We start from the raw sequence: 21,043 nt of genomic DNA on the forward strand, positions 1-21,043 counted from the left end.
CGGCGGCTCTGGGCGTCTGTACACAACAGCATCGCTCTCCAGGCCCCGGTTAGGGCCAAGGCTTAAGCGGAGGAGGCTCCGGCCGGGCACAGGGGTCGGCGGTGCGCGGCTCGCGGGCACCGTGCCCGCCCCGGTCGGGCCTCCCCCGGTGACCTCAAGGGGTGGCCGGCTCCGGCGGGTAGCGAATCGCCGCGCGGGCGCACGGGAACGCCCCACAGAGCCCCGGCCGCCGCCGAGGCCACGCACGCGCTCCGGGGGACGCTCCACGACCCGGCCGGCCTCCAGCCTGCGCGGTGTCCGCCGCGGGCCGCCCGCCTGCATCCGCGCCGGCGCATGCTGTGTGTGTACACGCGCGCGCGCGCGCGCACACGCCGCCCAACCGCCACCGAACCTTCTGGAAGTGGAGTCCCGCGGCCGCCCCCGCCACCGACGGCGCTCGCCTCCTCCGCCGGCGCCTGCCGCCGTGGAGGCCTCTGGGCAGGGGAGGGGGGAGGGGCCCGCGCGAGGGCGGGGCCAAGGAGGGGCGGCCGCACGCGATTCGCCGCCTCCTCGAAGGCCCCGCCTCTCCGGCGCCTTGGCCACGCCCTCCCCCTCCCCCTCCATGGCGCCTCCCAGGCTCATTCATTCAGCGCCGGGCCTGCTGGACACCTGTTCTCATCTCCCGCCGCTGCCTGCCGTCGCAGCCAAGATGTCTGGCCCCACCACCGACACACCGTCCGCCATCCAGATCTGCAGGTAAGACGGAGGCCTGCCAAGCCGACTTTTCCCCGCTCGCTCGCGCCGGAGCCCGAGCCCGCTGAAGGCGATGCTAGTATTAGGCTGGCCAGGATGCCGCCCCTCATCCTGGCCGGCTCAGCCCGGCTCCAGGCAGCCGGGATGCCCGCTCTGGACCCGCCCTGGATCCCCTCCCTGGACCCAGACCCCGCCCTGAACCCAACCTGGACCCCCGCGCGCCCTCCTCAGGGATGCTGCTCGCCATGCTGCAGAACCCGGCCGCCTCGCCGGCTCCTCCCACCGGCCTCTGGCTTCATCCCAAGGGCGGTGGCCGCAATCCTGAGGAGACTCGGTGTAGGACAGGGACACTGGGACAGGGCGCCGCCCGGCAAAGAGTCTATCCGCTGTCGTCTTGTACGCCCTACAGGGCTTGCCTTACCCGGGGCTCGGCGCCTTACAGTCTGAGCCCAACCTCCTGCCGGGTTCGGAAAGAACAACTCGGGCTCAGGAGGCTGGTGGGGGAGATGCTCAGAGCAGTGCGAGCCTCTGTGACAACAGGCCTAGACCTACAGTTCCGTCAGAGCCCCGCCTCAGTTGTGAGGAGAGCAGGGGTTAGAAGGAAGAACTCATCCGTTCAAAGGTGTTTCCCCCCGCATCCCCCAGGAAAGGGAGTGAGTGGGTCATCTCACACAATAGGGGTGAAGGATTGTTCTCCTCAACGAGTCCCCCCCAGCCTTGCTCCATTGTGGGGTGCTGCTTTAGATGTAGGTCCCCAGAGGAAGCTGGAACGGATGAGCAAGCTCATTTCCCCCCGAGAAGGCTGGGAGAGCAGCCTCAAGGTTACCCTGCGGTTTCGTTCACAGAAGTGGAAGCGTGCACCAGCTCAGTACAGAGCAGGAGAGCCGGGGCACAGGGCCTGTAGATTGCTTGGCATGTCTGACAGACTGCCAAGAGTGAGAGTGTTTTTTGGGTGGGTTCTTCAGTTTGGAGGTTGGCCATCCACTGACCTTGTGTCCAAGCCATAGCCGGCAGCGGCAGGGTCCTTTTTCTGAATAGAAGGAGGAGGATGCTGGCTAAAGCGGAACCCTTTGCTCTCCTGACTTCAAGGTCAGTTCTGACTTCCTGCCGAGAGGGTATGTTTGGGGGAACTTCATTCCTTACTGGCTGTGTGGTTGCCCTGGCCTTTGGACTTGAACTCCCTGGAGAGAAAGGGGTCCTGAGGCATGCTGTTTATTGGTGTGAGGGTCTTGGGCCTCACTGCTCCTGTCTCACCTCGACTTTCCTGGGAGGAAGGATGGCCGTGTCCTTCATCCCCGTGCTGTGTGGAGGAGGGATTTGAGGAACTCAGAAGACTGTGGAGCCCCAGGAGCTTCAGAGTCAGTGCCTATTTAGGTGTGTGTGGTCAGGCTGCTAATATCAGCAGACTCTTCTTCCCAGACTGTCTTTTTCCGGCCAGCTTCTGACAGGGAATGGATTTTTCTGCAGCTTTGGATGCTGTTCACAAATGTCTTGCGTGTGGCTTTTCTGTCGTACTCTACAGGGCTGCCTCTAGCTGTCAGTACCAACTGCCTACTTTTCCTAAGTGACAGGGCAGGGTGCACGGCCAGGAGGCTTGGCTAAGATGTCTCAGGTGCAGACCCTGGCTGCACGGGAGGTGGGGCTGTGAAGTGGACTCTGTGAAACCCCAGGACGCTGGAGAGTAGACCCAGCAGTGTGGGGAGCCCTTTAAGGATATCTAAGCCAACACAGTGAAAGAGGAGACTTGTGGCCTGGCATCTAAGCCATGAATTTAACAGGACTTCACCGGACACCTCCAAGGAGCCCAGCACTGGGAAGGACACTGAGCAGTGGAAAGTTTAGTCTTTTTTAAAAATGTTTTTCAAGACAGGCTTTTTTTTCTGTGTAACAGCCCTGGATGTCTGTAGATGCAGGCTGGCCTGGAACTCACAGAGATCCATCTGCCTCTGCCTCCTGAATACTGGGATTAAAGGTGTGCACCACCACACCCCGCGTTTTAGTCCTTATCTTAGGAGAGACACAGTCCGACCTGGTGATGTATCCATCATCCTAGACTGTTAGAGAGATCATCTGCTCCCAGTTCAAAACTGGTGAAGGAAGCTTGAGACAGGTGTTGGGGTCAGGGAGATGGCTCCGTGCCTAAGGTGCTTACCATGAGGATCGAAGTTCAGATGCATATAAAATCAGACAAGGGAGCATGTGTCTGTAACCCCAGTGCTCCCAGAGTTCCTGGAAGCTCACGGGCCAGCTAGCCTGATAGATGCTGCAGTGAACAGGTGCCATGTGAGGACTGACACCTGAGGTGGTCAACTCACTTCTGTACTCATGCCATGGCATGTGTGCATGTGCACTGCATGCACATGGTGTGGGGAGGGTGTGGTTAGAGGCCCGGGATGGATGTGGCCTCTGCCTCAGTAACTGAATGTCTGGAAGCCCACTGCTTAACATTCCCTGGTCTCTGTTCCCTTATGGGTCTGAGCATTGAATAAGAGTTGAGCTGGGTGTGGTGGTACACGCCTTTAATCCCAGCACTCAGGAGGCAGAGGCAGGCAGATATCAGAATACAAGGCCAGCTTGATCTTCAGAATTCCAGCACAGCCATGGCTACACAGAAACCCTGTCTTAAAAAAAAAAATAAGCCGGGTGGTAGTGGTGCACACCTTTAATCCCAGCACTCAGGAGGCAGAGGCAGGTGGATCGCTGTGAGTTTGAGGCCAGTATGGTCTATAAAGTGAGTCTAGGACTCCCAAGGCTACACAGAGAAACCCTGTCTCAAAAAACTAAAAGAAAACAAAAAACAAAGAGTTGAGCTGGGGATGGTGGCGCAAGCCTTTAATCCCAGCACTTGGGAGGCAGAGGCAGGCCGATCACTTTGAGTTCAAGACCAGCCTGGTCCACAGAGCGAGTCCAGGACAGTCAAGGCTACACAGAGAAACCCTGTCTCAAAAAACCAAAAAACCAAAAAAAAAAAAAAAGAAGAAGAAGAAGAAAGAAAGAAAGAAGAGAGTGTAACCAGAGCTGGTAGTCAGTGGGTGTTCTCTATGTGGAAAGTGGGACACCAGTTCAGCAGGTGGCAGCCTGGGCTCTAGTCCTAGGTCTCTGCAGGTCAATGTGTGCCGTAGGTCACATCCCTAACATCACAGCATAATCTCACTTGGCCCTGATTTTCTTATCTGTAATCTGTAGGTAGAAAAATGCCTGCCTTTCTTAGGGTCGCTGTGGCCTGATACCTTTGTCCCATTTCTTGCTTCTGTAAACATTGGCTTACAAATCCGAACCCTTTAAAAATCAGATCTTTGCCAGGTGTGGTGGCCCATGCCTTTAATCCCAGCACTCGGGAGACAGAGGCAGTCGGATTGATGTGAGTTCCAGGCCAGCCTGGTCTACAAAGTGAGTCCAGGATAGTCAGGTCTACACAGAGAAACCCTGTCTTGACAATACAAACAAACAAACAAACCCCAGATCTTTGGGCACCTAGGCCACTGTGGATAATTGTCATCACCTATCCTTTGATCCATCACAACAGTCAGCTTTCAAGCAATGTGCTGGTGTAGTGCCTTGATGCAAGATGGCCCAGAAGGCCCGTAGGCTTGGAACTTGTGTGTGTGTGTGTGTGTGTGTGTGTGTGTGTGTGTGTGTGTGTGTATGCATGCTGTATGTACATGCTCATGTGGGCACATATGTACATATGTATGTGGAAGCAAGATGTCCATATTGTCATTCTCAATTACTCTCCATTTTATTTATCTTTTACACTTACCTATTTATGACATATTTATTTATTATGGATACAGTGTTTTGCCTGCAAGTAAGCCTGCATGCCAGAGGACACCAGACCTCGGTACAGATGGTTGTGAGCCACAGTGTAGTTGCTGGAAATTGAACTCAGAACTTTTTGAAGAGCAGTCGATGTTCTTAACCACTGAGCCATCTCTCCAGCCCTCTATTAGTGCTTGTTTATTTGGTTGGTTTTGGTTTTTTTTTGAGACAGGGTTTTTCTGTGTAGCCATGGCTGTCCCGGAACTTGCTCTGTAGACCAGGCTGGCCTCAAACTCAGAGATCCACCTGCCTCTTCCTCCCTATTGCTGGGATTAAAGGCGTGTGCCACACCACCATTGCCTGATGACGCTTTTTATACTATTTATTGTTCGTGTGTGTGTGTGTGTGTGTGTGTGTGTGTGTGTGTGTGTGTGTGAAAGATAAAGCTTTGTCACAGGTGGAAGCAGTCTTAGCAGGCTTTACCCTTGAGGCAAGCCATGAATACCTTGTGACAGACTGTTTGGAGCCTTCCTGGGCTTGGAATTCAGGAAGCCGACCTGGGAACCCCACCGTGGTTATTGTTTTCCTTATTGACTCTCGAAGGGAGAAGGAGACTGCCCTTTGCTTGTGACTGGGAAGGTGGGGAAAAGAAAAAACAACAGGTGAAGGCGAGCAGTGCACGCGGAGAGAGCAAGGGACCGGACCAGCTCGCGGGACAGAGACACCTAAGGACCCGTCCCCTGGAACGGATTCCAGAAGGTTTACTCTTCTGTCCCTTTAAGCTTTTTTTCCTTCTTGTGTATGCTAGTTGGGTTGTACAATAAAGTTTAATTGTTAATAACAGAGCCAACGTGTGTGTGTGTGTGTGTGTGTGTGTGTGTGTGTGTGTGAGAGAGAGAGAGAGAGTGTATGAGAGAGAGCGAGGGTTGGAGAGAGTACCCCACAGAGGTGCTGAGACAGAACTCTGAAAAGCCACAAGCTTAATTGCTGACCCTTCCCTTTAGCCCTTGTTATTGATTGACTGATTGGTTGGTTGGTTGGTTTTTTTGAGACAGGGTTTCTCTGTGTAGCCCTGGCCGTCCTGGACTCCTTTTGTAGGCCAGGCTGGCCTGGAACTCACAGAGGTCCGCCTGCCTCTGCCTCCCGAGTGCTGGTTGTTTTTTTCTTTTTGAGGCTGTTTGACTTTGTAGCCATGCTAACCTTGCCCTTGGCATCCTGCCCCAGCCTTATGAGTAACTGAGTGCTGGGATTTCTTGCCTCTGGAACCTGTTTGGGGTTGAAGGTGTGACATCTGTAGAGTGTCTCCCTTTGCTTGTCCTGCTCTCAGATGCTGGCCTGCCAGGTGTTTCCCTAGGCGTGGGATGACTTGCTCCAAGGACTGTGAATACCTACACCTGCAAGACTCCACTCAGCGTTAGCTTGGTCTTTGGCTTGAAAGTGGAATTAACAAGAGCATAGACTCTGCTGGGCGTGGCGGCGCACACCTTTAATCCCAGCACTCGGGAGGCAGAGGCAGGCGGACCTCTGTGAGTTTGAGGCCAGCCTGGTCTACGAAGCGAGCCCAGGACAGCCAAAGCTACACAGAGAAACCCTGTCTTGAAAAACCAACAAAACAAAACAAAACAAAATCAAGAACATAAAATCTGTTCTGGAACATTCCATAAAACACAGTGCTTGCTGGGTGTGGTGGTGCATGCCTTTAATCCCAGCACTCGGGAAGCAGAGGCAGGCAGATCACTGTGATTTCGAGGCCAACCTGGTCTACAAAGCAAGTCCAGGACAGCCAAGACTACACAGAGAAAACCTGTCTCAAAAAAACCTCAAACAAACGAAAAACAACAACAAAAGCCCCCCACAGTGCTGCCTCTGTACCTGGGAGGATGTGCAGACCCTGTTGAACATGCTCTCTCTGTAGCCCAGTGAGCCTGTGGAGGAGGATGCCTGCGTCTACCATTATCCTGTTGTACAGCCTCTTAAGTAGCTTGGTGTCATCAGTCACTTTGGACTTCGCCACTGCCACCAGTCAGCTCCCTGGTATCATTCAGGCCAGAAGGTGGCTTCTCTTATTTATTTAAAATTTATTTACTGATTTCTTTTATGAGTATGGCTGTGTGCTTGCGTATATGTCTATATACCGTGTGTGTGCCTGGTGCTAGAATCCCCTGGCACTGGTGTTGTGGACAGCTGTGAGTTGCCATGAGTGCTGAGAACCAAACTCAGGTCTCCTGGAAGAGCTGCCGGTGCTCTTAACCAAAGAGGCATGTCACCATTCCAGATGCCTTTTCCTGAAGGACCCACAGGTGGAGTGAGGGTTGGTCTGTCCAAGTGTGGTCAGGGGCGGACCCCACAAGTGCCTGGACTTCCCATCGAGGTGCTGTTTTTCACTCTTGGAGGCTTCCTCAGAAGGGTGTTCCTATGCAGTCCTCCCCACCCCCGACCTGTATCTGAATGGCGGTAGGAGGCTGGTCACCATTGCAGACCTCAGTGCCTGACGTCACATTTCAGTAGAGTCAACAGAATACAGAGTTTAAAGAATTTATGGAAAAAAATTTATGGATAGTTCCTTGAAATCTGGGCAGTCTTTAACCCCATAGATACAGCCATTTCTTCCATTGAGGATGAGGCAGGAGGACTGAGCTGAAGGCCAGCCTTTGAGCAACAGTGAGGCTGTTGAGAGAGAGAGAGAGAGAGAGAGAGAGAGAGAGAGACAGACAGACAGACAGACAGACAGACAGACACACAGACACACAGACACACAGAGACAGAGATATCTTAGTGATTAAGAGTGCTTGCTGTAGGCTAGGCGTGGTGGTGAATGCCTTAAATCGTAGCACTTGGATCTCGCTTGAGTTGGAGGCCAGCCTGGTCTACAAAGTGAGTCCAGGATAGCAAGGCTACACAGAGAAAGCTGTCTTGGGGGAAAAAAGAGTGCTCGCTGCTCTTCCCCAGGACTCTAGTTTAATCCCAGCACCCATGCCAGCCCGCTCCCACTGCCTGTGGTTCCACCTTGAGAAGAGCCAACGCCCGGGGCCTCCTCAGGCGCCTGTACTCTCATGCACGTGCCTCTCCCCACATCCACACATGAAATTGAATTAATTACATATACAGTGTTCTGCTTGCACACCAAAAGATGGCAACAGATGGTTGTGAGCCACCATGTGGTTGCGGGGAATTGAACTCGGGACCTTCAGAAGAGCACCCATCTCTTAACCTCTGAGCCATCTCTCCAGTCCCCTGGAAAAAAATCTTAGTGTGAGGTGATGCACACCTGTTATTCTTGGCCAATCGGACTGTATGGTGAGATCTTTTTAAAAAAAAGGTCTGATAATTGATGTTGTCAATGCTGGGTAGGGACCAGTGAGATGGCTCAGCCAGTGAAGGTGTCTGCTTGCTAAAGTTGATGCTCCATCCCAGTTTGGTCCTTGGAATTGACATGGTGGAGGGCAGGAACCAGCTCTTGTAAGCTGTCCTACGTCTACTAGCTCGTGATATACAGGCAGTGGTAAGCCTTGGTCTTCTCATTAATACATATGTGGAGGGGAAAAGGAGAATTGCTGCTTTCTCCCCTCAGAATGCCCCACCCTGACCCAGGGAGAGAGCCCAGGGTCAACACGGCCACTGAGTCACAGCTGGCTGCTTGTCATTTATTTATGTATTTTTCCACACAAAATTATTATTATTATTATGATGATGATGATGATGATGTTTTTCCAGACAGGGTCTCTCTGTATAACCTTGACTGTCCTGGACTCACTTTGTAGAGCAGGCTGGCCTTGAACTCACATGGATCCACCTGCCTCTGCCTCCCAAGGTGTGCACCACCACACCCAGCTAAAAAGGATTTATTTTTATTCTGTGGACAGATGGTTTTTTGTTTTGTTTTGTTTGTTTGTTTTTGTTTTTGTTTTTTCTGCATGTATGCTTGTGCACCTTGTATGTGCAGGGCCTGTGGAGGCCAGGAGAGGGCAGCAGACCCTCTGGGACAGGAGTTCTGGATGGTTGTGAGCTGCCATGTGGGTTCTAGTGGTTGGATCCAGGCCCTCTGTAAGACCAAGTGTGCTTAACCACTGAGCCACCTCCCCTGCCCTCTCAGTTATTACATTGCCATTTGCTGTTAAAAAATATTATTTTATTTTTTAATTTTTGCTTTTTTGAGACAGGGTTTCTCTGTGTAGCCTTGACTGTCCTGTTCTTTGTAGACCAGGCTGGCCTTGAACTCATAGAGATCCGACTGCATCTGCCTCCCCGAGTGCTGGGATTACAGGCTTATGTCACTGTGCCTGGCTTGTTTTGTTTGTTTGTTTGTTTTGAGGCAGAGTCTCAGGGAGCCCAGGCTAGTTCAGATTTGCCATGTGGTAGAGGATGGTCTTGAACTCCTTGCACCTCCCAAATCCCGAGATTACAAGTGTGCACAGTTCATTGCATTGTAATAGATGTCTGTGCCTGTGTGGGGAGCCCCTGACTGTGACACAGTATCTCCAGCTAATGCTGACTGGCAGTTATTTCCTCGTTGACAGGCACCTGGCAACCAGTGGCTTCCTCTCACCTCTCACTGCTGGTCGCCTGGGGAGGGCATCACACTTAGCATAGGACCTCACGTGGGTGGTGATGCGCTTCCCGCACATCCTGCTGGCTTATCTCTCCAGTCAGCCAGCCTTCCGGATTTCAGCACGTGCGAGTGCAGTTTAGCAATGCAGATCTCACAGGCATTGGATGTGATCTAGGGCATGGACAGGCGCTTGATGTTTTTATTTAAAAACGGGAAGTCAGGCCTGGTAGTGATGGCTCGAATCCCAGCACTTGGGAGGCAGAGGCAATCTGGGGCATTTCTGTGAGTTCAAGGCCAGCCTGGCTTACATAGTGAGTTTCAGGTGGGCCAGGGTGACACAGTAAGACCCTGTGTGTGAGACTTCACTGTGTTGCCCAGGCTATCCTGAAATTTCATGACAAATGTCTCCATGATGCTACAGTACCTGGCCTGTGGTGGATTTTTATGTTTTAGAGAGGATGCTGAGATGTTTATGGATGCCCAGCCATGCCATTGGGACTTGCTGCAAGATAACCTGGCGTGGGAGAGTGCTGGGAGCAGAAAGGAACCGGAGGGGTGGGGAGGCAGCTGACTTGACTTTATTGTTAAGGAGCCACAGGGTGGGGTGGGGGTTCCTCTAGGCTTTTGTCTCTTTCCATAAGAGAGAGCAGAAAACACCAGCCCCAAACCTTCCTCTTCAGCATGCGAAAGTGGACTTCAGCCAGCCCTGTGGTTTTCCTCTGGGGTCCTGCCCAACTGTAGCACTTTTTCATCCTTCCAAACTTATTTCTGCTGCCTTCATGCTGTGCCAGGACCTCTGCCTTGCTTGGCAGCCCAGCCTTGCTGAGGAGTTTTTGGCCCAGGTGGGTCCTGTGTCTCAACTTGGTCTAAGTCAAGCAGGGTGGAGCCTCACTTGAAGTTCCTAGAGTTGGGGTCTTAGAGGATGACTCCTCAATCCTGCAGTTAGGCGGTGCCTCTGTCTCTCTCTCCTCCCCCTTTCCTCCCGCGGAGAGCTAAGGCTGAGTGACTTCATGTCTCCTCGTGAGCTTGCAGCACTGGACATAGGAACAGACCCACCAGCTTGGCTGCTCAGCTGTCATTTGCCTCCTCACATGGTAGAAAGATGACCTGAGGAGGCCCCTCCACTAAGCTGGATGCTGGCTGGTGGACAGGCTGCTTGCAAGGACCCTGCGCCTCTGGGAGTGGGGAGGCAGGTGGCCTCCGGGAGCCTGGCGACTGGCCAGGAGTGTTTGGGGCTCAGGGAACGATGCTGGGTTCCAGAGAGGCGGTCAGAACCAAAACAGATCACCAAAAGCCTGGACACTGCATGGTTGCCATGGGAAGATAGGGTGAGTGGGCTGTTCTGCTCCTTCAGGGACTCTTTCCCTGCCCCAGGGGCTCAGGCTGAAGACGTGGAGGATGCTCAGTGAATCCTCAGGGCAGTCAGTGGGGACTGGGGCTGGGTGAGCTGCCTCCTGTCATGGGTGGTCATCAGTTGAGACCTGTCGTGCTGTCGTTTGGGGACCAGTGGTGGCTCCTGGGCTCCAGGCTTGGCAACTTCAGGCTGTAGGGAGCTAGGCCCTTCCTAGTCATGAATTCCTTTGGGTGTGGTTGGAGATGACCACGTCCTATGAGTCAGCAGCTGTGCCCAAGTGGTCTGTCCTAGGTGACCAGAGGGCCATGTGAGCCTCTGCTCAGGTCTGTTTGGGCTGGGTGAACGGGCTTTGATTTCCCTAGGCTTTGCACACACTTGGTTGGGATTCACACGCACACACTTTGTCCATTGGAGTTCACAACCTGGCACCCCTAGTGTCTTCACGGAGATGTGTTACCAGTACTTGCCTCCGTTGTGCCAGTGATGATAGGGCCTTTGTTTTCCCAGCTCCTCAAACCAGTGGAAGCTTGGGAGTGACAGGAGTGTCTGGGAGGTGGGGTGGGTAGTGGGGGGGGTGAGGGATGGGTGGGAGGTGGGGGTGGGTAGTGGGGGGGGTGAGGGATGGGTGGGAGGTGGGGGTGGGTAGTGGGGGGGGTGAGGGATGGGTGGGAGGTGGGGGTGGGTAGTGGGGGGGGTGAGGGATGGGTGGGGGGTGGGGGTGGGTAGTGGGGGGGGTGAGGGATGGGTGGGGGGTGGGGGTGGGTAGTGGGGGGGGTGAGGGATGGGTGGGAGGTGGGGGTGGGTAGTGGGGGTTGAAGGATGGGTGGGGGTGGGTAGTGGGGGGGTGAGGGATGGGTGGGGGGTGGGGTGGGTAGTGGGGGGGGTGAGGGATGGGTGGGGGTGGGGGTGGGGAGGGTGTTGGCCTCTTGAAAGACTGCATGCAGGACTGGAAGGTTTGCACCTTTGCCTCCACCCCACTGCATGCTACTCTGAAGGGCAGTTCTTGGCTTGAGTTAATCACCTGACCAATGACTTGGCCAATTATAAAATCCTCTAAAAGCTCTTGACCCAGGCTGCCCTCCCAAGAACCAGGGGCACAGCAGTCACCTGATGTTTGTGTTAATGGAGGTGGCCTGTGTGGAAACAGCTCCCTGGGGTGTAGAATCAGAATCACCAGGCAGTTCCAGGGCCACCTGTGAGGGATGCAGGGTGGTTTCCACAGGGCCTGGCTGTATTGCATCTCCCAGTGTGTAGGAGGGTCAGTGTCTCCACACCCTGGGCAGCCCTTGCTCGTGAGTGGGAGGCGTTGCCTCATTGTGTTTTGGTTGGCATCCCTTTGATAACTCTGAGGTTGAACATCTCTTCACATGCTTGTTGGCATGTTTGTCTTCGGGGGTTTTCTAGTCATGTCTCTTGCTTATTTCCTATTTCTTTGTTCAGGACAGGGTTCCTCTGTGTGTGTAACAGCCTGCCTGCCCTAGAACTTGCTTTTTTTTGTTTGTTTGTTTTTTGCTGTTGGAGTGCTGGGATTAAAGGCGTGAGCCATCACATCCGGCTTATTTTTCTTTTTAAAGATTAAAAAAAAAAGATTTATTTATTATGCATACAATATTCTGCCTGCAAGCCAGAAGAGGGCACCAGATCTCATTATAGATGGTTGTGAGCCACCATGTGGTTACTGGGAACTGAACTCAGGACCTCTGGAAGAACAGTCAGTGCTCTCAACCTCTGAGCCATCTCTCCAGGCCTAAAGTTTTTTGTTTGTTTGTTTGTTTGTTTGTTTTTGTTTGGATTTTCCAGATAGGGTCTCTCTGTGTAGCCTTGTCTGTCCTGGATTCACATTGTAGACCAGGCTGGCCTCGAACTCACAGGGATCCACCTGCCTCTGCCTCCCGAGTGCTGGGATTAAAGGTGTGCGCCACCGCCGCCCGGCGAAGATTTATTATTTTTTATTTTATGTGTATGTGTGGTTATGCAGGTCATATGTATAGGTGCCCTCCGAGGCCAGAAGAGGATGTTGGTCTCTTGGAGCTGTATTATAGGAGGTTGTGAGCTGCCCTGTGGATTCTGGGAATTGAACTTGGGTCCTGCAGGTAGAGCAGCAGGCATTTTTAACTACTCTCACCTCCCTCATCCTCTGAAAAAAGATTACACTAGATTGCCCAGGCTATCCTAGAATGAGCCATGTAGATGAGGCTGGACCTGAAATCACAGATCTCCTTCTGCCCTGCCCCCTAGTGCTGGGATCAAAGGTGTGTGCCAACATTCAACTGTTGCTTGCTTTCTTGAGGTAGGGTCCAGTGCCACAGTCCAGCTGGTGCGGTTCAGTGCTGTTTAGTTACATTCATTCCATGTGTCTCCAGAAGGAAACTCAAGTCCATCACACTTGCCATCAGGCTGCCCCAATCTCTGGCAGCCCCCCTTCTGTGGTGGAGAGGGGGAGCCCTGTGACTGACAGCTCTGCAGCTTCAGGCGAGCTGTGCAGTGAGGGGTGATGGTGTGCTCATCAGTACAGGGCCTTGCTCATTTGTGTGGTTGCACGTCGGCTTCCGTGTGTGTGTGTGTGTGTGTGTGTGTGTGTGTGTGTGTGAGAGAGAGAGAGAGAGAGAGAGAGAGAGGGAGAGAGGGAGAGAGGGAGAGAGACACGGTCTCATGTAGCCCAGCCTACCTTGAACTTATTTTATTCCATTTAATTTTTATGTCTGTGGTGTTTTGTCTGCATGTGTAATTTGTGTGCCTTGTGTGCAGTGCCGTTGGAGACTGGACAAGGGCATCAAGTCCCCTGGAACTGGAGTTAGTGACTGTTGTGAGCTGCCATGTGGGTGCTGGGAATGGAGAGTGTGTCCTTTGGGAAAAGAGCCATTGCTCTTATGGACTGAACTGTCTCTCGGTGGTCAGGCTTGGTGTCCTGAGCCTTCACCTGCTCAGCTGTCATCCTGAATGCTGGTCTGCCTGTCTCCACCTTCGAGCTCTGTGCCACTGTGCCTGGCTTATGTAGTGCTTGGAATCCAACCCAGAGCCTCGAGTTTTGTGGGCGGGGCCTGGGGGATGGAGCAGGTGAACGGAGAGGACTAAAGTCTCACGCAGTAGCGGCTTTATTCAGAGCCTCCGACAGTTCACTCTCCGAGTGTTACACTAGGTCACATGAGTAAAGTTCTCATCAGTCCAAGCTGTGGACAGTCACAAAGAGACGCTGAACGGAGCAAAAACATGTTTTTCCATAGAGCCATATAAAGGACAGTTTATGCATTTAATTGAATAACAGCAGCAAGCAGTGAGGAGTAATCTGAACTACTATCCACTCTGCCTGGAAACATTCCAAGAACAGCCCTATGGTTTGAAGAAACTGAGGTCACACACTCTTGTCTCCATTTCTTTTCTTTTTAAAAAATATTTTTTTTACATATACAGTGTTCTACCTGCATATAACTCCTGCAGGCCAGAAGAGGGCACCAGATCTCATTATAGATGGTTGTGAGCCTCCATGTGGTTGCTGGGAATTGAACTCAGGACCTTTGGAAGAACAGCCAGTGCTCTTAACCTCTGAGCCATCTCTCCAGCCCCTGTCTTGATTTCCTGAGGGGTTCCCAGCTACTCAGAATTTTCCTCACACAACTCCATTTCTGGGCTGTGTTCCGGCAGGCAAGGACTCTACCAGCTGCACTGTGTTCTTAGCCTTTTTATTCCCTTGTGAAAAGTAAGGCAGTGGTCTTCATGAGGCGAGGCCACACTCTTCCTGTCTGCTTGCCTGGTGATGCACCCTGAGGTAAATCCCATGTGTTGACTGTGAAATAACACTTCAGTGAGTGAGCCCCATGGGATTGCTCTTTTGTGTGTGTTCCCAGTTGGTTTGAGCACACCCAGAAGCGCTGTGCTGCATAATAAGGTCATTAGCTCTCTTTCCAGTTTTTCCTGAGCACATCACTTAGCAAGCTTCTGAGCAGTGTGCCTGGCCCGCCCCATTCCGCACACTTACTGTTTTCTGTTGTTCTTAGGGGCAGCCTGCGGTCATGCTGTGACACTGAGGGGCAGCCTGCGGTCATGCTGTGTCACTGAGCTGGCTTACTAGCTCCTGTTCTGTGTTTTCTTCCTTTCTTCCCTCTTGAGGCAATGCCTCACTGTGTACTCAGACGTCTACCACACGGCCTCCTCTGCTTTGTGCATATTGGGTTTAAAAGTGCCCCCTACCCACCTTGCTTATTTATTTTTATTTTACTTTTTATCTACAAGGCTTATTGCACATTTTTGGGGGGGGAGGTAAAAGAGTTAGCAACAAATTCTGCAGAAAAAGTCATGTCGCTGTAGTACAGTCTGCACTAGGAGATGGACGGGGGGACAGGACATAGCCTGCTGTGCTGTTGGGGTCCAGAGTTGTGTTCTGCACTTACTAGGCAGAGCAGGAAGCCGTGTGATGCTGCTCTGAGGGGCCCAATTGCAGTTTCATTTGGTGTGCTGCTCTTGCTGTCCTCTCTCTGGCCCTCTCGTGTCCACAGACATCTGGGAGGCAGGGGAGAGGGACCAGGTGGCTGTCTGCTGCTCACTCTTCTGTGGCAGCCACGGAAGCAGGAAAGGATGTTCCACAGGGCAACGGGACTGGGGCTCATGGGATGCTTGAAACCCTCAAGGCAGAGCCCTGCTTCCACCTCCCTCCCATGAGCCTCTAGGACACTGCCCTGCTGGTAGAAGGCACTCAGTGACCCTGGGGTCAGCAGCCAGGAGAGCCAGAGACTGAGAGAAGGAAGTGTTGGGAAGCATCAGGGTTTGGCAGGTAAGGGTGGACCTTCCTAACCCTGGGAAAGCTTTCCATGTCCTCCCTCCAGTGTCAGTGACAGCACAGGCAGCAGCCACAGTCACTTTTGAATACAGGGATGGTTTATTTAACATCCAAATTGGGGTGTGCAGTGTCTCATGCTTGTTTTCCTTTTTTGGGGGGAGGTTGGTTTTTAGGTTTTCAAGACAGTTTCTCTGTGTAGCCCTGGCTGTCCTGGACTTTGTAGATCAGGCTGTCCTCTAACTCCTAGAGATCTGCCTGCCTCTGCCTCCCTGAGTGCTGGGGTTACAGGAGTGCATCACCACACCAGGCTCGCTCTCTCTGTCTCTCTCTCTTGCTCTGTCTCTGTCTCTTTGTTTCTCTCTCTGTCTCTTCTCTCTGTCTCTGTCTCTGTCTCTCTCTCTGGAGACAAAATCTCATGTTTCTCAGGCTGGCCTCCAACTTACTGTGTAGCCTGAAATTCTTCACTCTCCTGCCTCAGCCTCAGGAGGGCTGAGGTTACAGGTGTGCACTGCCATGCTAGGCCCTTATATTTTTGATTTGTCTTTCCACTGTGTGTGCTCTATTTTTTGGAAAAAATAATTTATTTATTTATTTTTATTTTATGTGCATTGGTGATTTACTTGCACGTATGTCTGTGAGATTGTTTGGTCCTCTGGAACTGGAGTTATAGACAGTTGTGAACTGCCCCGTGAGTGCTAGAAACTGAAGCCAAGACCTGGAAGTGCTCTTAACCACTGAACCACCCCTTATTTAGCATTTTTAAATTAGCTGCTTTTTTGCAACAATGGGACTTTGTGCACTGCTGCCCACATGCTGCTGCTGGGTCCTCCACTTGCTTGTTGGTCTCCTGTGGTCCTCCTCTGGAGGGAAGTCTACTTGGTTTTTGCCTTTTTAAAGACAGGAACATGTTGGCTTTGAACTCACTCTGCAGCCCAGGATGCTCTTGAACTCTGAATCCCCTGCAAGTGCTATGAAAACTGATGTGCTCCACTATGGCCAGATCTTTGCCAGTTGAAAAGATTGAGTTATAGCCGTCAACTCCAGCGTCAGGGAGGCAGAGAAAGGAAGATCTCTGAGTTCCAGGACAGCCAGGGCTACACACAGAAACCTTGTCTAAACAACAAAAACAGTGGCTATTTTGGACACTAATTTCTCACTGGGCATATGATTTCCAGATAGTTTCCCTTTTTGTGCACTGTCTTTAGATCTTGCTGATAATATTAATGTAGAAAACATTGAAATGATCTGAATGTAATTTGTCTACATTTTTGTGTCCAAGGTGTTAGTTAGGAAGCATTGTTTTTATGTTTTCTCCTCAGGGCTCTTACACTTAGGCCTGAGGTCTGTTCGGAGCTACCTTATGTATATTTTGTAGGAAAGGGGCAATTTTATTCTTTGGCATGCTCTTCTGGTACTGGTTTTGTTTTTTGTTTTTGTTGTTTTGTTTTGTTTTGTTTTGAGACAGGGTTTCTCTGTGTAGCCTTGGTCATCCTGGATTCACTTTGTAGACCAGGCTGGCCTCGAACTCACAGCGATCCACCTGCCTCTGCCTCCCAAGTGCTGGGATTAAAGGCGTGTGACACCATACCCGACCCATCTTCTGGCTTTTGGTACCTTTGCTGTAGATTTTGTATGTATATATGTATGTGTGTGAATGTGAATGCGTGTGTGTGTGTGTGTGTGTGTGTGTGTGTGACTATATTACATGGAGATGTGTGGCTATGGGTGTGTGAGTGTGTATATATGTGGGTGTGTGCATGCTGAGTTGTGCCTGTGGAGGTCAGAGGACAGCCTCTGGTGTTGGTCTTCACCTTCCTTCCACCTTGTCTGAGACACGGTTTTTTATTCTCATCTCTGTGTGCCAGGCTGGGCAGCCTGCACGCCTCTGAGAATTCTGCTGTCTTTGCCTCTGTTTCACAATGTTGCACTGTAGCCGTGTGCTCCCGTGTCCTGGGCTGCAGCCGTGTGCTCCCGTGTCCTGGGCTGCAGCCATGTGCTCCCGTGTCCCACTTTATGTAGATCGTGGGAACTGAGCTCAGGTCCTGGTGCGTGTGTGGCAGTGTACAGTGGAGCATCCCAGGCCTCTGGATTCTAGTCTCTCACTAAGCTAACATAAGTGTTCCAAGGCCAAACCCAATTTCTCCTTTTGAACCTTGACTCAGCAACTTTGTCCTCAGCAAGTGGTGACTTGGGAACTCTGGGAGGAGCCTGGTACAGTGTTGGAATCTCATCCCCAGGGGCCGTCAGCTCTGCCATTCATCTCTTACAGGTGAAGACACCAGCGGCTGGGCGCTGATTTAGGAGTGTGGTGGAGTCACCACTAGAGTACTGGGTCCTTTGCGCTGGGCATTTCTTCCTTGCCTCTTGTGGAGGGACCTGTTTGTGGGCGTCAGTGTGTCTTCACGGGGGCACTTGTTTAAACTAGTTTACAGGTGTACTTGGTATAGTTCCACCCACTGACTGTGTTTGCTCAATTTTGACCTCTATATGTACATGCCTTCAGTGCCAGGCTGTAGTCAGGGTAGGGAACAGGCTTCCACCCTTGGGAAGTTCTTCCTGTCACTTGTTATTTCTCCCCACCGAAAGTGGTTTGAGTAGAAACGGTCCTCATTGGCTCATTTATTTGAATGCTTGGTCACTAGGGAGTGGCACTGCTTGAGAGGAGGAATTACAAGGTGTGGCCTTGTTGGAGCACTTGTGGCCTGTTAGAGGAAGTGTGTGGCCTTGGGGCTATAGAAGCCCAGCGCAGGCCCAGTGGCTCAGCCTCTCCAGTCCCTGGTCTGCCGGGTGCTGCCTGCCATGACGACAAGGGCCTGACCCTCTGAGCCTGTAAGCCGGCCTCAACTAAACGCTTTCTTTTATACATGGTCAGGCCAGGTGCTGTGGCACATGCCTTTAGTCCCCGCATTCAGGAGGTAGAGGCAGGAGGATCTCTGTGAGTTCGAGGCTATCCTGGTCTACAGACAGCCAAGGCTACACAGAGAAACTCTGTCATGGAAAAAGGCATTTCATTCGCCATGACCTCTCTTCAGTAGAGTACTAAGATGTCCCCCTCTGCTTCCCTCCCCCCACATCAGGCACCTGCTGGCCGGTTTCTGTGTTACGGTTTTCATTTTCCTAGAATTTTATGAAAATGGAACCACATGTTGAGTTGCCTGTAACTTGAGCTATAGGCAGCAGTGTCACAAATGTAAAATTAGCCCAGACTATACTGTTAGAACCTGTCTCAAAAAACCAAGGCCATGGGCTTGGGGAGATGGCTCAGCACTTAAGAGCCCAAACTACACTTGCAAAGGACTCAAGTTTGATTCCCAGAACCCACGTGGGACACATGGCAGCCACCTGAAACTACAGCTCCAGGGAGTCTGATGCCCTCTTTTGGTCTATAGAGACACCTGAATATACATGTGCCACACACATATCATATGCCCACACACATGATATACAACACACATGCACACATACCACATGCATATAACCAAACCCACGTGCACCAACATATCCTATAAGCAAGGCCCAAAGTTCAGTCCCTAGCCCTGGAAGAGAAAAAAGTATTTCCTTCCTTTTGCTTAGCATTTTCAGTTGGTGGTTATTTTGGGATGTGTTTGTGTGGTTTTGTGCCTGTATTTGTTCCTCTCTGTTGCTGGGCAGCACTGTACGGTGAATGGACCATCACTGATGTACGCATGGATTCTTACTGGGATTGTGCTGTTATATAGAAAATGGCTGTGAATACTTATCCACAAGCCTCATTGGTGCCTGTGGGTCAAGTGGGGACAGGCATGTGGCAGGCAGATGGAGCCTGGGTGTGGTTAGCGTTGGGCCTTGATAGTAATGCACTTGCTCTCAGGACTGTATGTGGTGCACTCAGGGATGCTCCCCGTAAGCTTGCTGCTCCTAAGCTGATTTCTGGACATGCTTAGAGCAAGTAAATGCATTCAGCTGTCTCTTCAGCGGCGTGCAGTACCTGGTAGCCTTCTGTGCTAGCTTTGGCACTCTTCCCATGTTGGCCTACTCGGTCTGGAACCTTCAGGTCTCCTTCTTCAGGTCACGGCTGCTGAGTTTGTAATTAGTGGCAATGAGACAGTGATGTTGAGAGAGTCCGACGCAAGCGGTGGGGTGTCCCTTCTATGGAAGGCTGTAAGCAGGTGAACGTCAGCTGTCATTCCGTTTTGCAAGCCTTCAGTTTCCTCACTGTTTTCCTTATCCTTTCAAGCAGTAGCTCCGATTTTCCGGGTTAGTTTGCCTGGTTCTTAGGAGTCTGTGGCCTCCTGGCACCTCCCTGTGCTCAGCTTTGAGAGTCTGGTGATGGCTGTGGTGCCCACAAGGTGACCTGTCATCAGCCAGCGTTCCCTTGGAACTCAGATGCAGAACTTGGCCCACTGTATCCGCGGGGTGGAAAAGTGGTGGAGAAACTGATGGTGCATACAGGGGCCTGGTGACTATGTTAAAAGTAAGTGCGGCCTCCTGGCTGTTTCAATTGTTTTGTAGGGAGAGTTCTTTCCACTTCCTACTTGCTAAGACAGGGTCTCTGGAAGCTGTGGCCGCAGTTTCAGGGGTGTCAGCCCTCTGAGCGGGGAGGGGGAGAAGAAGACTCAGTAAGCAGGGAGCATGGGCTATGAGGAGTCGTTTTATTTATTTACAGTTTAGGATATAGAAATAGTAGTTTTCATTATTAATTTTTCTTCTTTTTGGTTTATTTTATTAATGCACACATATTTTGCTTACATATATGTCTGTGCACCGTGTGCATGTCTGGTGCCTGTGGAGGTCAGAGAAAGGTGTCGGATCCCCTAGGACTGGAGTTAAAAATACACCATGTGGGTGCTGGGAAATGAACCTGGGTCTTCTGGAAGAGCAACCAGTGCCTTAATCTCTGAATCAACCTGTATTTATGCTATTTTATTTTATTTATTTAAAAAAATTTATTTTATGTGCATTGGTGTTTTCCTTGCATGTGTGAGAGTGTCAGATTCTCTGGACCTGTAGACAGTTGTGAGCTGCCTTGTGGGTGCTGGGTCCTGGGGAAGAGCCCAGCCAGTGTTCTTAACCGCTGAGCCATCTCCTCAGCCCCTATTATAACATCTTGATAAACATGTTTTATTGTATTTTGTTCATATTTACTGACCCTTTGTCTTCCCTTCGGCTGCTCATTCCCTTCCCTCAGATAGTTTTCCTTCTGTTTTCATGTTGTGTGTGCACACACACATACACAGCTGCACACACATATGCATACACACATACATATACACATACACGCACACATTTACACATATATACACTCATACACTTACATATACAAACATATACACATACATGCACACACCTGTGCACACATACACTTACACATAAACACACACACAAATACATACTTATATAGTTACATACAGGGTTTCTCAGTGTAGCCTTGGCTGTTCTGGACTCACTTTGTAGACGAGGCTGGCCTCGAACTCGAAGCCATTCACAGGATTAAAGGTGTGCACCACCACTGCCCGGCTTCTTCCTCTTCTTCCTCCTCCTCCTCTTCTTCTTGTTCTTCTTGTTCTTGTTCTTCTCCTTCTCCTTTTTAAAAAATATTTATTTATTTATGTACATTTATATTTATGTATGTCTACATGTGCATCTGCACGCCAGAAGAGGGCACCAGATTTCATTATAGATGGCTGTGAGCCACCATGTGGTTGCTGGGAATTGAACTCATGACCTTTGGAAGAGCAGACAGTGCTCTTAACCTCTGAGCCATCTCTCCAGCCCCTCCACACACATTCTTTAAGATATCTTTATGGAGTTTGGATGAAGTGCTGCCCTGCCCAGTCCGCTTCCTCTGGCATAAGGGCATAAGCTGTGGAGGGATGGACCTCGGCCTCCCTCTAGG

The 21,043-nt window shown here is 51.3% G+C and overlaps 1 protein-coding gene across 3 annotated transcripts in view; it reads left to right on the forward strand.

Moving 5' to 3' along the window:
* Positions 1 to 236: 236 nt before the first annotated feature.
* The window catches only part of ACOT7 (acyl-CoA thioesterase 7), an 88,955-nt gene continuing 68,148 nt past the window's right edge, over positions 237 to 21,043 (forward strand). Inside the window, exon 1 of one of the 3 annotated variants that reach the window (XM_084786895.1) lies at positions 237 to 735. In XM_084786895.1, the coding sequence (XP_084643021.1) occupies positions 602 to 735 (134 nt within the window). In that variant the 5' untranslated portion in view covers positions 237 to 601. Of the gene's footprint in view, positions 736 to 1,689; positions 1,822 to 21,043 lie in introns of those variants that run through there. The other 2 variants (XM_084786894.1, XM_084786896.1) reach the window with 2 other exon arrangements.

Source organism: Acomys minous (genome assembly GCF_964271855.1).
Source record: "Acomys minous genome assembly, chromosome: 6".
NCBI classification, from domain to species: Eukaryota; Metazoa; Chordata; class Mammalia; order Rodentia; family Muridae; genus Acomys; species Acomys minous.